Source organism: Periplaneta americana, chromosome 4 (genome assembly GCF_040183065.1).
Source record: "Periplaneta americana isolate PAMFEO1 chromosome 4, P.americana_PAMFEO1_priV1, whole genome shotgun sequence".
In the NCBI taxonomy this organism is placed as follows: domain Eukaryota; kingdom Metazoa; phylum Arthropoda; class Insecta; order Blattodea; family Blattidae; genus Periplaneta; species Periplaneta americana.
Genome location: NC_091120.1, coordinates 207,652,949 through 207,668,949, shown reverse-complemented (window position 1 = coordinate 207,668,949; position 16,001 = coordinate 207,652,949). Strand labels below are relative to the sequence as shown.

The window sequence follows — 16,001 nt, the reverse complement described above, 5'->3', positions numbered from 1 at the left end:
CCTACTAATAACACTTCATGAAATTGATACTAAAACTTTGTGTTGTACTAGTAGACTATATTGTAAATCTCTTCTGTATATATTTCAACTTGACTGTGACTATGAATTAAGACGTATAGTACTATTAAGATTTTGTACATGTTCCATATTCTAGCTGTGAGGCGATGTACGAATCCCATGGAATGTTAATAAATGCAATACAATGCAACTGATGCCAGAATTAATAATGAGTCCTGGAGAAACAGTGGCGTAACAGAGTTCTTCAATGTTAAAGCTTGGAAATCTTTCTCCGAAGTAGTACACAACAGAAAACATGACAAAACAGTCAATTCACAATTTTTAACGCAGGTTACTCTTGGTGGACTGATATGCTGTCCATAGTAACGAATAGCACGTCAATCAAACTTTAGAAGAAGGAAGTGATAACCTGATGACGAAGATAGCACGACTTATCACTTGCAGCCTGCATATCGCTTTTTATACCCGTGTTCCATTGTGAATGGGCGATATCTGCCGAGTACTGTCCGAGTTATCGTGGTCAACAAAACAATGAAAAAACGTCAGAGAAAGAGCGACTTAAAGTGCATAACACTTTCTTATTTCTTCAAGTTTTTCTAAGTTTTTCTTATTTTAAAAAACCTGTTTATCACGTCTGAAAAAATTAGTACCAGAAATAACTCGATTCCACGGTACTTACATACTACGTTTGACAGAGTACAGGAATTCCCTGAAGCAAATAAAACAACGTCGTTATTCGGGGGTTTTGGACCCTAAGTTGTCCCAGCCCCTCCCCTAGTACGGTATAGTATAATCTTACAACTAGAGCTAGGATTTATATGTAGTAAGAGTTAAGAATGACGCCGAGTATAGTTGAGTCCATCTGATGCCGGTTAAGAAGGTAAGCCCGGTTGACAAGATTCGAAATCCAAGAAAAGTCACAATGCAGCTTTTAAACCCCCGCTGCTTTGTAAGTGTTGTTAAAAGGATTAAAGCCCTTAGCGCTAACTAATGGAAGTACTGAATGACAAGTATAAAGAGTGGGGGCCATGGCTTGCATGTTTATAAACTATACCGACTAAAAATATTAGCTTTTACTACATACGAATCCTAGCTCTACTTATAACAGATTACTCAGTGTTATAGGTTTTGGCGGCAACAACTTTTATCAATTTCATTGTGCTGCCATCTACCTACTGCATAAGAAATCACGTTATAATTCTCATTTGAACTGTAGCGGTCGTTTCCAATCGAAGGTGGCGATCCTGGTGGTTGTTCTCCTAACATTGGGATGGCCAGTCTGTAATACAGTCTTTGGTCGGCGGGAAAGGCACATTAGTCAATTTTTTTAGTAGATTATTTTACGACGCTTTATCAACATCTTAGGTTATTTAGCGTCTGAATGAGATGAAGGTGATAATGCCGGTGAAATGAGTCCGGGGTCCAGCACCGAAAATTACCCAGCATTTGCTCATATTGGGTTGAGGGAAAACCCCGGAAAAAACTTCAACCAGGTAACTTGCCCCGACCGGGAATCGAACCCGGGCCACCTGGTTTCGCGGCCAGACGCGCTGACCGTTACTCCACAGATGTGGACCACATTAGTCAAAAAAAGTCTATTTTTCTGTTGTACCTTATCACATAAGTCTAATATTTTTTTTCTAATTTTTTAAATAATAAATTTTCTTGTATTTTAAATTGAAAAGGGTCTTACTTTAACATACATGAATTTCATTATCTTTACATCTTTACCCTAATTCCTGTACAAACGTTACATGAAATCATACGGACTTCTTGAAATACTATATCAGCTTTTTTTTTCGCTATAGCTAAGAAAACGAAGTGTGAAATTTCAATGACGAACTGCAGAAAACCCATGCTGATACTTGTAACGATATTGTTATGCTTTCCCGTTTTCTTCTTCTCAAGTGCCTGATCGCCACGATCGTACAGCTTTCACACCGCACCACCGAAACAGATTACAGGCACGGTGGTTCCCCGTTGCTTGTCGTCTCTAATGATGCCTGCGAAAAGAGCCTGAGGACCAAACTCAATATTCAATCGAAGAGCTCTGGAAAGACATGTAAAAAGGCTCAACCAGGCAACTTGTTGTAAAAAGGCTCAACCAGGCAACTTGTAACCAAGGATTCGATTCCGGGTGCACGAAGTTTCACATCATGCGCGCTGACCACCGCCACGCATTATAGGATTCTAACTCAATTAAGTTTTACAACGAAATTAAAACCACAGTTACAAGCAGACGACGTTGGCAGGGGCTGCGAGTGCAGATATCAGCAACAGGTGTGTTATCAAGGCATGCGGTTCCGTGGGCACATCCAGGATTGCGCTGAAATTATCGCGAACATCACAGAGGACTCTGCTCGCATAGCACTCAAATATAAAAATCACGTTTGAAGGTAAGATAAGCGTAAGATTTTCAAACAATGGAACTTCGATTATCTGAATGACAGAGTCGAAATTGAGCGGAACACACCGACGAACTAACTAGCACTTCATGAACACTTTGAGGAACACTGTTACGAAACAAAAACAGATTTTATTAATAACGTGTTAATTATATTTCCAACAGGAGAAAACTCAGAACACCAGAAACATGGTTCTTGAAAACAAAACCAGACTAAAAATAGAATTATTAAAATTCGAAAACAGCAGATACAAACACTAAAACAAAACAATGGAGAGAAGACAGATATTAAGTCTTACAGACAGATTTCACATGTAGGCTAATTCTTTTACAGATACTCAAATGCTATGGTTTTAACGAAATATAAATAAATATATATTATGTTCTTCTATTCATGATTAATCCACACGTAAATACACAAATATGCAGGGTGGAAGTAATGGGCTACAACTGTAGAGGTTTTAACAGCTTATTCCTTGCATACAGTGCAACAAAAATACTCTTCTCGGAAAAAACAATACTCGTACTCCCCTGGATCTTAACGCTCGACAAATAGGAGCTACTATCTGTGCGATTCCGATTTTTAGCATTTCGTTCCGCTGCAGCCTACTGCATCGGACAGGACGGACAAAGTCGACGGTTTTCTTACATCTATACTAATAATAAATCTGTAGCCGAAATTTTTCTGGTAATTTTCGATTTTCCAAATATAATTGGTCCTAACATATATAATTAACCACCCTGAAACCGAAAATCGCTTTTTTGAAATTTTTGTTTGTATGTCTGTCTGTCTGTCTGCATGTTTGTTACCTTTTCACGCGATAATGGCTGAACGGATTTCGATGAAAATTGGAATATGAATTAAGTTCGTTGTAACTTAGACGTTAGGCTATATGGCATTCAAAATACTTTATTTAAAAGGGGGGTTATAAGGGGACCTTAATTAAATAAATCTAAATATCTCGCTTATTATTGATTTTTTTTAAATGTTACATAACAAAAGTTTCTTTAAAAGTAATTTGCGATAAGTTTTATTCCTTGAAAAATTTTGATAGGACTGATATTTAATGAGATAAATGAGCTTTAAAATTAAAATAACTGTCATCTAAGGCCGTGTAATGAATTAAAAAACAAATGACTTCGTCTATAAGGGGCCTTGGACAGCAGCAATCGAAAGCTATGAAAGATAGCCTACAGAGAATGTTTCTGTGTTTGTATGAAGTAATATCGGAAGTTAAATTAACCGATTTGTATAATTAATTATTATTTCACCATTGGAAAGTGTAGTTTCTCTAGATGGACATAATGCTATAATGTTATTACAGTAACTTCTGATATAATATAATATTATATAATATAATTTAAGTTATTTGAAGGGTTCAGAACCATAGTGGGCCAAGCGCCATTTACTGAATACGTAGAAAACAAGGGTTAAAATTAAGTTATTACCACAATTCAATGGAAACCTATAACAAGTAAAATAAAATATACAAATTAAATCTAAATGATGTCAATCTTCATTAAACCATGGTTGCATGTAATAAAAATTAAGAAACATGTTAAAGGAATTGTCATTGCACCAAATGAGTGTCTCTGGACCAAAATGATCGCATTTTAATTGTTTGGATGCAATTCAAATTTAGTAACATATTAAACGATTTATCCTTCTATCAGACACGAATGTTCCTGGATCAAATGTCCTATTGTAATTATGTAATTACTTTATATTTATTTCTAACGTGTGCAGCGGAGCGCACGGGTACGGCTAGTGAATAAATAGATTAACACGTATCGTTATTGCCTGCCGTTATAAAGTCTAGCAAACCTGCTGCAGTGACTAAAGGACGAAATACTGCCATTCAGATCTCAGTTTGAGTGTTTATCGGTAGGTAAGCCGGAAATGCGCTGTTCTAAAACTACTCGGAATCTAAATCTAATTTTCCAATTAACCATACACCTAATTAGAAAATATATAATATGTTTTTTATTTATTGTAATGTATTTTATTAGCCTATCTCCTTCAAATCACTTATTTAAAATAACTGTCAAGTCAACATTGATTTCAAACCCTCTTTTTTCCTGGACAGTTTTAATAAGAGTAAACTTAAAATTGCAGCCTATCTTCACTGACCCCTGCCTATCTACAGCAAATGAAGATCTATCTACGTATAGAACTGAAAATAACGTATGCCTCATTCACACAAAATTTACAGAGAAGTGGTTAATTCAGATAGTGTCTTGTCTGAAAATAGGAGCCTTGCTCCCACTTTTAACATTCTACAAATTCTCCGAAATGCAGTGATGTCATTCAGACAGTTCGCCCGAACTGGTTGTTAGGATTTCTCTCATTTCCCTCCATTCTCAGAAAGGATTCTTGGGAATGTTTTCAGTTAATACAAGAACGATACACTACTACTACCAATACCACTACCACTACCACTGTTACTATTATTATTATTATTATTATTATCATTATATTTATTATTTTATTATTATATTATTATTGTTATTATTATATTTATTATATTATTATTACTAACATTATTAATATTACTACCATTGTCATTATTATTATTATTATTATTATTATTATTATTATTACTATTCAATTCAATTCAATTCATTTGGCCATTAGACATACAGTTTTAGGCTTCGTTAGAATACATTGAAAAACATATAAATACATTAAAAAAACACTAATAAAAGAAACAGTAAAATTTAAATAATACAATGAAAACATGAAATAATTTTAAACTTTTAAATTGAAGAAACCTATCTAAATCGCAATTAAACTTATTTATTAAAATACAATTTCATACAAATTTGTGTTGAAAAACTCAGCAACAGAATGAAAAGGATTTTTAATAATCAATTGTAAAATCTAGTTTTGAAGCTATTGATTGGTAATTTATAATATTGACTTGGGAGCTTATTATATAATTTCATCCCTATAATTAAAAAGTTTGTGTTGCTCTTTTGTAATCTACAATATGGAATATTAATTTGTTCACTATTTCTAATTTCACGATCATGTATATTGGCCACTAATGAGTAATTGTCGATATTTTGTCGAGTGTAAAGTACTAGATCATATATATACAAATTTATGAGTGTTAAAATCCGTGATTGTCTGAAAAGTGGCCGACAATGTTCCAGATAGTTTGATTTACATAAAATTCTAACGGCTTTCTTTTGTAAAATCAAGACGCTTCCAATTCACATTATTATTATTATTATTATTATTATTATTATTACTATTATTGTTATTATCATCATTATTATTGTTATTATGATTATTATTGTTACTGTTATCATTACTGTTAATAGTGTTGTATTGAAATACGAGTCATTGAAGGTCACGCCTAATGTAATTTTTTGATAACAGTTCGCTGCAAATGACACTCGTGAAAGCTGACCGACCTATTACAAGATTATAAAAACACTGTTACAAATAAAAGATAGCCGGGAAAGCATGGAAAGGTCCCTTCCTTGTTTTAAAATAAATAACTCATAAAATGGTTATATTTGTTTCCAATAAAAACATGGAGTACGAGAACAGCTTGTCCAGAGTTGTATGCATACCAGCGAACTATAATGAACAGAATTCGTACACAACCCAACCTGCTGCGGCCTACGTCTTGGTCAGCAGTTACGATAATTGCTGAATGAATTTCGATATTCTGTGGATGGACACGGTCTTCTAAAAGCAGAAGTTCTCTAAACCATAAAAAAGCGAAACACAAAAATATGTAAGTAATTATGGTGAGGTCCACAAGCAGGAAGAGCATTGAGTTTTATGGGGGAAAAAAGTAACGACAGGTGAAAGGAATTTAGTCCTTCCTCATTAAAGTATCTCTTGCCTCATAACTCTGATAAAGCTGATACGAAAATCTCCGCAGGAATGACTTGCAATGTGATTTGTGCAATTATTATGGTTATGCCAGAGACATCATATAGCTGCCGACCGTCGGGTCTACAAGAAAAAGATTCTTTTCGGAATATGTATGGTAAACTTTCCTGTGTTAAATTCTATCGTACTTGGTTTACATGTTTCGACCTATTTATGGGACATCTTCAGAACTGGTCGTTGTTGGTCTTGGGGCCACTTGTTCTGTTCCTGTGAGGGTGTGTTCCTGTGGTATAGTGTAGAGTCAAAAGTGTGTGTGTTCTGAAATTGAGTTGTGTGTTGAGAATTTCGTTGGGTTGTGTTTTCGTGTGTCTGTATATTTCATATTGTTCTAGTGTGTTTAGTTTCTGGCTTTTTGGTTGGATGTGTAGTATTTCCATGTCAGTGTTGATGTCTCTGTGGGTGTGGTTAGCATTTGTGATGTGTTCTGCATATGTGGAGGTGTTTTGTAATTTTGTTATGGCTGTGATGTGTTCTTTGTAACGTGTTTCAAATGATCTGCCTGTCTGTCCTATGTACAAGTTGTTGCAGGTGTTACATTTGAGTTTGTATACGCCTGTGTGGTTGTATTTGTTTGTTTGTGTTGTTTGTGTGTTCAGATGTTTTTGTAGAGTGTTATTTGTTCTGTATGCGATATTTTAATTTAATTTCTGAATGAGGTTGCAATTTTATGTGTGTTTTTGTTTTCGTATGTTAGTGTGATGTATTTTTTTGTGTTCTTGTGTTTGTGTTGTATTCTTATATTTTTTGTGATTATGTTTGTCTCAACACAAACAAACAAATACAACCACACAGGCGTATACAAACTCAAATCTAACACCTGCAACAACTTCTACATAGGACAGACAGGCAGATCATTTCAAACACGTTATAAAGAACACATCACAGCCATAACAAAATTACAAAACACCTCCACATATGCAGAACACATCACAAATGCTAACCACACCCACAGAGACATCAACACAGACATGGAAATACTACACATCCAACCAAAAAGCCAGAAACTAAACACATTAGAACAACACGAAATATACAGACACACAAAAACACACCCCAACGAAATTCTCAACACACAACTCAACTTCAAAACACACACACTCTTTGACTCTACACTATACCACAGGAACACACCCTCACAGGAAACAGAACAAGCGGTGCCGAGACCAACAACGACCAGTTCTGAAGATGACCCATAAATAGGTCGAAACATGTAAACCAGGTACGTTGAAATTTAAGACGGGAAAGTTTTACCATACATATTCCGAAGTGATACAGTGTGTAATCAAGATGTATAAAAAGATTCTGATTATTTTAAGCATCAACTGTATCTTATTTAATTTTTCTCAGCTGTTGGTGGGTTTAGCCAACAAATTACGTATCTTCGTCTTCGTCATTTACAAAGCATGATGATGATAATGATGATGATGATGATGATGGTGATGATAATAATAATAATAATAATAATAATAATAATAATAATAATAATAAACACAGAACTGGTTGTTAAATATTTTGAATGAAGGCATTTCATTGTCACAGCACATAAGGCTAGAGCAGAACGCCTGCCTTATCGTAAAAGCTTGGAAAGCACTTTGCATTCAGATAGAGATATCGGGGGCCTTACAGCATTGATAAGCTGAGATCGGTATCTTATCCTGCAGTCTACGTCGGGCATGAACCGCCTCAAGACCTTCCAGTCCGTCTTCTACAAGGTAAGCTACGTAGGGCGCTTGTGCAATATGGACAATTACACCCTTGATAAGGACGATAGCCTTGGAAAGATGTACGTCAGCTATAAGGGCTCTCCTCCCGTTTTACTCGTCACAAGGACAGTCTAGGCCCTGAAGCCGCGCCGTGTCTTGCAGGTGACGGAGGACGAGCCCAGCAAGCAGCTGCTGGACCTCTGCAAGGACAGGCAGGATGAGGACACAGTGTTCCGTCTGCGCGAGTTGCGTCGCAGGGGCGCGGACCCCAACGTGCAGGACGGGGGTTCGGGCAAGGCGCGGGCCCCCATCCACTACGCCGCCAAGCGGGGCAGCGTGGAGGTGCTGTCCTTCCTGCTGCTCTGGGACGAGACGGACAAGAGGGACCACGCGCGCCACGAGGTCGCCCTGGGCCTGGAGGCGACCCCACGGCGCCTGGACGTGAACCTGGTGGACGCCAAGGGCCGCACAGCTCTGCACTACGCCGCCAAGACCATCTGCCCGCGCGCCGACTCCGCACGCTTCCTCAGGTACAGCCCAGCTCAGATGTCCGCCAGTTCACTCTGTCCTGTTCTTTAGGTATTCGATCCCGTAACGTTTATAGTTGTTCCTGTCGACCTATTTTCCATATTACTCTATTCTTTTACCTATTAACTTTTTCGTTTTGCAGTTAATTTATTATTTTCCATATTACTCTATTCTTTTAATTTAATTTACCGGAAACAACAATAAAAGTGGGCGAGTGATTTAAAAATCCATAACGCAGGAAGTTTAAAAATGACGTCTCAACATCCGATAAGGGCACAAATACCCACAAAATGTTATGCAATGCATTCCACACATATGAAAGGGTATTTTAAAGAAAACAAATTTTGAAAATTTAATTTACCGGAAACAACAATGAAAGTGGGCGAGTGATTTAAAAATCCATAACGCAGGAAGTTTAAAAACGACATCTCAACATCCGATAAGGGCACAAATACCCACAAAATCTTATGCAATGCATTCCACACATTTCAAAGGGTATTTTGAAGAAAAAAAAGCTTTTTTGAAAATTTAATTTACCGGAAACAACAATAAAAGTGGGCGAGTGATTTAAAAATCCATAACGCAGGAAGTTTAAAATTGGCGACTCAACATCCGATAAGGGCAGAAATACCCACAAAATGTTATGCTATGCATTGTACACATATCACAGAGTATTTTAAAGAATTTTTTTTAATTTACTTATTTTTCACCAAAAAATACCATTCTCTCCCCTTAAGAAAACTTAGCACATTTTTTTTTTTAATTTTTAGACATTTGGGGAAAATGTTAGACTACATAATAGTACATTATGCAACGAGCCTATAATGATAGTAATTAAGAAGAGAGTACGGATGTTTATGAAACGAGCGCAAGCGAGTTTCATAATTTTCATACGAGCTTCTTAATACCATTATAGGCGAGTTTCATACGACTTTTTATGCTCGACCATATTTCTAACTTGAAATTATTCATTTTATTTGTATCTAACTGACCTTGAGCAATACCTAATAAATTGTGAGATGAGCGCAGACGCGAAAGTATTGATTTTTTCCGAGGAACAGATGTCCACATTGACCTTGTTAGCCTATAAGAACCTACAGAGTAAAGTAAATATTAACTTTGATATAACATTGAAATTAAATTAGACATTGAAAAACGAGATGACAAATTGAATTTATTTGAATATTATTTACAATAATTAACGCTAATTATTATAGTAACAGAACATAACCTTCTGCGACAGTATTGGATTCCTAGCCTCCGTGACTTTGCGCTAATTCTCTTTCGATTGCATATCCAAGAATAATCTATACTTGCGGTTTTATAACGGTACAAAGCTGACTTGTCATTGGCTGAACTTTAATGAGTAGGTGTACTTTAATGACATCCATTAAAGGTCTGCTACCAGGTGTATAATTACTACATTTCGGCATGGTCGAGCATAAAAGTTATTATGTTTCTTAGCTCTTGGGGAACAATCCTATAAAAGTGAATACTAACTTCTCTTTCAGAGATTTTCAAGGTTGTATGGAGGAAATTTCAGGCAAAAATTTTGAAATATGAAGGAGTGATTTTTCAAAATGTAATTTAAATTTACAAACATTTTTATTCGTGTAATTTTGGACTAATCAGATAAAACTTTGTACAAAGACTACATCAGTAAAAAACCTCGCATTTTTTATACTGTAATTTTTTCCCCACTTATACAAGATGCTGAGGGGAGTGCATTTTCAAAAATATACTATCGAAAGTCAAACGGTTTTCGTACTATTGAGCGCCAAATTTAGCGTAATTTATAAAAACAAGCCTCTTTCAGCGATCAGAACTCTGGAACCATTTACTGCAGAACATTGAACGGGAGCTCATTTTGAAGCTGACATTTTTGGTAGGTTATGATGAGAAGTAATTCTTGTTTTTATTGTATACAGAGACACAGATAAACTGATTTTACTTGCTTTTAGGCTTTTTGGCCATTTGTAAAAATGTAAAAAATATTGAGAAAAAACCTTGCATAATTAAGAGGGATTCGGCATTGTACGGCAATAAGTTTCGAGGGTATTAAATAGGTTATTTTTGCACGCCTAGACTTAAATGGCGCAGTACTGCACGCACTGTCCGAGACCTGAAGATAAGCGAGCGTTGGGCGTCATTTTACTCCTGTGTTTATGAAACCCTGTGATAAAGCTAGCACAGCTATGACTGCTAGACGACACATCACGTGTTTGTCTCCTGGCCTTGCTTGACTCGGCTAGCTCCCGCCTCACAGTCAGCTGGTTAGTTCACGTGCGTACTATTTATTTTCTTTATTTGATATTTTCAATACTTTCTTATCAATATATTTGTACTTTCAATGCGGAACCTAACTATATATTTTTTTTAATATTTTTTCCTAGCCAAAGGCGTCTTAATGAGGAAAAATCTAAATTTCTCCATTTCCATAAAAAGTAAGAAAATCTGTTTATATGTCAATATAAACTTTAATTTCTCAGCATCAAAATAAACCATGATTTTGATCATTGGGTGAAAGGGTTTCGGAGCCACAACAGTTTAAAGTTGGTAATTTTATGAAAATACGATACATTAAAATATTATTAATTTAAACACTATGAAGTTCTGACGCCTGAAACTTTGCACAAAGCATTGTATCACAGTTCTCTATGTACAAAAAAAGTTTCATTGTATTTAGAAATTGTAAGGTCTATTTACTCTATATTTCGGTCGATTTGAGATGGAATAGCTCGTGTGTTCACATTTTCAAAGATCTAGCTCGAACGCTTAAGGAACTCCTTGTTTCTTTGTATATTGAGCACACAAAAAAGATCTCTCTGTACGTGATAGATATTAAAACTGCCACTGCGCAGGTGCCTGAGCCTGCTGCTGAACAGCTCGGCGGCGCTGAACGTGCCGGACCGCGCCGGCTACACGCCCGTCACGTACGCCGTGCTGCGCCGCCACAAGGACCGCCTGCTGGCCATGCTCAACCACGCGCGCGGCGGGGCGCTCAACCTGGACATCTCGCCCGCGGACGGCGAGGTCACTGCGCGAGCCGCCATCCGCACCTTCTACCCCGAGCTGAGCCACAGCCTGCCGCCCGCGCCCGACCACGTCGACGGCGGCGGCGGCGACACCGAGGCGCGCCTCCTGGACGCCCTGCGCGGCGACCGGCTCGCCGAGTTCCGCAGCCTGCTGGAGGACGAGCCGCAGAACCCGGACTACGGCGACCCGTACCACGCGTCGCTGGTGGAGCTGGCGTGCGCCATGCGGGGGCGGCTGGACTTCGTGAGGGCGCTGCTGGGGGCCGGCGTGAGCCCCAACACGCGCAACAGCATCCATCGCAAGCCGCTGCTGCACCTGGCCGTGCAGGAGGGCCGCGCCGACGTGCTGGAGCTGCTGCTGGACCACCCCAACACACGCGTGCTCGTCACGGACAGCCACGGGCGCAACGCGCTGCACTACGTGGCGCGCCAGCGGGGGGAGCCCTCCGTCATCACCAGCTGCGTGGTGCGCCTCCTCGGACACCACCTGCGCTTCCCCGACAAGCCGCGCTTCGACGTCGACGCGCAGGACTACGACGGCAACACGGCGCTGCACCTGGCGGGCCGCTACGGCCACGAGCAGACCGTGCTCACGCTGCTGCGCAACGACGCCAGCCTGCTGGTCCGCAACGGCCGTGGCGAGTACGCGCTCACGTCCGTGGACGCCGACACCCTCAGGGCATTCCTGGACGAGCAAGTGGACTGCGCGAACACGGCATTCGAGGACAAGGGCTTCTACATAGAGCTGCACTACGCCTTCCTGGGAGGCGCCGGCATGACGGCACTGCTGCTGATGGCGCAGCGGCCGCATCTCTGGGAGCTGCTCAAGCATCCGGTACTCACCAGCTTCTTGAGCCTCCGATGGAAGCGCGTGCGAACCTACTTCTCGCTCAACGTGCTGCTCTACACGCTCTTCGTCGTCCTGCTCACGACCCAAGTCCTCGTCACCGACTACGGCGCGCTGCGCGTGCCCCTGATCTGCCTCGTCGTGCTGCTGAGCTTGCGCGAGTTCCTGCAGTTCGTGCTGCACCCCTTCACGTATTTGAAGAGCGCCGAGAACTACTTGGAGCTCGCCGTCTTCGCGGGCGCGGTGGTGCTCGTGTGTTCGGACGCTATCACTCCCGCCGTTCGCAGACACGTGGCCCCCATCCTCATCCTGGCGGCCTGGGCAGAGCTCGTCCTCCTTACGGGGCGCCTTCCCATCCTGTCTGTGCAGCTCGAGATGTCCAAGAAGGTGGCGCTGACTTTCGCGCAGTACATGCCCTGGTATGCTATCGTCATCGGTGCCTTCGCCCTCAGTTTCTACTGTCTATTCCGGGACGTGGAGGGCACGGGAGAGGAGAACCTCTTCCTCTACCCATTTGCCGGGATCTTCAAGACGGTACTCATGATGACGGGCGAGTACAACCTGGCCCCCACCATCTTTGACGTAGTTCCTGTCACCAGCCACCTGATCTTCATGCTGTTCGTGTTCCTGGTTGCCATAGTGATGCTGAATCTCCTCAGCGGTCTGGCCGTGGGAGATACGAGTCTGATCCGTGACAAGGCCGACGTGCTAAGCCTGGTGTACCGCGTGAAGCTGGTGGTCTTCATGGAGCAGTCCCTCCACGTCTTCACCAGCTGCTTTGGCAGCAAGCCCAAGTTCCCAGAACAGATCTGGGTGTACCCCAACAGACACAGGATGGCATACACAGACTTGAAGACGAGCTTCAGCGTGGATAAAGCGGTGCTTCGCGATACACTCGGTATAGTGTCAAGGAAAAAGAAGATCAACATTAAAAAGTGGAACCGTGCGACCAAGAGCTCAAAGATGAAGTCCGAAGACGATGTAGCCAAGATGCTGGATTCCTACGAAAAGAGACTGAAAGCCATAGAGGATGCGATCAGAACCATGGAGGACATGATCCAGCAACTTGTGAGGAGCAGCTCCTGCGTGGAGGATGCAGCTCCCAGATAACGTGGGAAACTGCATCTCAGATCGTTATTGTGAAGGCCGTCTGTAATAGAATCCCAAGGAAATAAATTTTCTTTCCATTACACAGCGTATTCCGAATCTCACCGGACCGGTGGACAACAATGACGTCACGCTGCAGCGAAATAGGAACAAAACTGCTGGAAGGATCTATGGCTGTCATGGCGACTGTATAAGTTGTTGTCTGTGCTACGCTAGCAAAATTTTGTGAAATTTTCGTACTGCCATCTCGTTCAAAGAAAAGAGAGCATAAACAATTTATTTCTTGAACCGGTAGTAATAACTGGTCCGTTGACATGTTCGCTCATAAGCCATTAACATATTGTTTTTACGTTGTGCTCATTACAAACAATACAGCAGAACACACCGCCATGATACAACAGTGCACGATGTCATTCGTCTGCTAATTCCCGCCCTATACAAGAACCAATCAGATTCACTGATGGCGGTTGATGGAGACTTCCATCACCTCTGCAAGGTGATGGCACCGGTGCGACACCGGTGGAGCATCAGTGACTCCATCGGTGAAATTCGGAACACCTTGATGCCATCAGATTGCTCAGCTCTGAGATTCGGAATACGCTCACAGACAGCTTTTCTATTTCTTTCAGATGTTTAGTAAAACCAAGTGATATCGTTATTGGTGATTTTATGGAACTCTCTTGTTAATTATTATAATTTATTATTCATAATAAATCGATTATGTCCAAGCCAAGTTCTATTTTAATATAAACACAACATTGCCTACCAGTTCAATTAATTTATAACAATGGAACCATTTCACTTTACTCTCTAAAGTTTTTTCTTTTATTTATTGTTTTATGTTTGGGTAAAGTAAAGAATCGTGTAAATAAATTTTTATAACAAAATTGTAGTATATAAATTATGACTGTATTACTTTCAATAATTTTTCAGGAGTAAAATGAACTAACGCACTCACAAAACCTGCACACAAAATACAACAAAATTACACACTTGACACTTTCACTGCTACCGCTCCAAGTGACAAAAAGTGAAAAAGATAAAAGGTGTGTAAGTGGTGTTTCAGTCAGGTAGGTATGGATATTTGGGATTGCTTCTCGTTTTGCAGTAGTTCAGGAAGTAGTTGTCCTGGTTTTTCCACAGCTACCCTTCCGAATTTATGTTATTGTATGTATGGTTAGCATTGTGGACATGGAAATCCTACACATACAACCCAAAAACCAAAACCTCAACACACTAGAACAATACGAAATATACAGACACACTAAAACACACCCCAATCAAATTCTCAACACACAGATCAATTTCAGAACACACACACTATTTGACACCACATTTCAACACTTTTCAACAATCGAACGTACCCACACAACAGGCCGAGAAGTTCGAGATGACGCCGAGATCTAGTAGGCTCTGAGGATGGTGTGATGAAGCACCGAAACAGCTGTAAGCCGCACAAATGTTACATAATTAACACGAGTAAGTCCGCTAGTTAATCAATTACTTATATTATCATAAAAACGCGTACATTGAGATTACTTATTTTTCTTCTTCTTCTTCTTCGGCTTTTTCCCACTTATTGGTTCGCCGTCTTCAGTTTTCATATATCTATCGTTCCAATCTCCTTCTTCCAAATTCCTGTCGTCCATTATTGCTCTGACATGGGTTTTCCATTTCAATTTTGGTCTACCACGTTTATTTTTTCCTGGGGGTGACCATTGATATATATTTTTTGGCCATCTTTCGTTGCCCATTCTTTGTACATGTCCATACCATTTCAGAGTTTGATTTTCTATTCTCTTAACAACAGATGTGGTGACGTTCATTTCTAATTTTATCCTCTCTTGTTTTTTGAAGACTTCTCCTAAGATAGTCCAATTCAACTGTTCTAATTTTTTTAGTTCTGTCATGGACCAAGTTTCACTTCCATATGATAAAATATTCTGTATTATACTCTTGTAGATTTTAATTTTAGTTTCTTTTGTTATATTTTTATTCCAGATTATTCCATGCAAAGTCTTGGTAGCATTTTTTGCCAAAGCAATTTCATTTTGAATGTCTCTCTCACATGTACCTATATTTGTGATTATTGATCCAAGATATTTAAAGGATTCACATTTTTTAATTTTTCCTGTTTCAAGTATGAGGTCACCCACATCTTTTCCTAAACACATATATTCTGTTTTCTGTAGATTTATGTTTAGTCCCCATTTTCTATATTCTTCCATTAGTTTATTTACCATATATCATATCATATTCATCCCCCGCAAATATCACCTGGTCATCGGCAAATAATAATGAATGTAGTGTTTTATCTGCTATAGGAATACCCATTTCAGAGCATTTCTTGTACCATAGGTTATTTTTAAAGAAGAAAATTGACGACATTGGACTACAATAGTACCAAGATTTGGCGACTTTAGGTAAAATCAATCTGGCAATCCTGGCC

General features: G+C 39.6%; 2 protein-coding genes across 2 annotated transcripts in view; one reads left to right on the top strand and one right to left on the bottom strand.

The window, feature by feature from the left end:
• The window catches only part of gogo (golden goal), an 849,136-nt gene that overhangs the window by 753,393 nt on the left and 79,742 nt on the right, over positions 1-16,001 (bottom strand). The gene's annotated exons all lie outside the window — the stretch shown is intronic.
• LOC138698744 (transient receptor potential cation channel protein painless-like) lies at positions 7,969-14,363 on the top strand. Its single transcript, XM_069824971.1, has 3 exons — positions 7,969-8,044; positions 8,198-8,565; positions 11,425-14,363. The coding sequence occupies exons 1-3, from the start codon at positions 8,006-8,008 to the stop codon at positions 13,553-13,555; spliced, it is 2,538 nt and encodes an 845-aa protein (XP_069681072.1). The 5' UTR covers positions 7,969-8,005; the 3' UTR covers positions 13,556-14,363.

Excerpts from the sequence above, each read along its gene's own strand:
- LOC138698744 (XM_069824971.1), top strand. The coding sequence starts at position 8,006 with ATGAACCGCCTCAAGACCTTCCAGTCCGTCTTCTACAAG. Across the intron at positions 8,045-8,197 it reads TCCAGTCCGTCTTCTACAAG|GTGACGGAGGACGAGCCCAG; the intron begins GTAAGCTACGTA and ends CGTGTCTTGCAG. Across the intron at positions 8,566-11,424 it reads GACTCCGCACGCTTCCTCAG|GTGCCTGAGCCTGCTGCTGA; the intron begins GTACAGCCCAGC and ends GCCACTGCGCAG.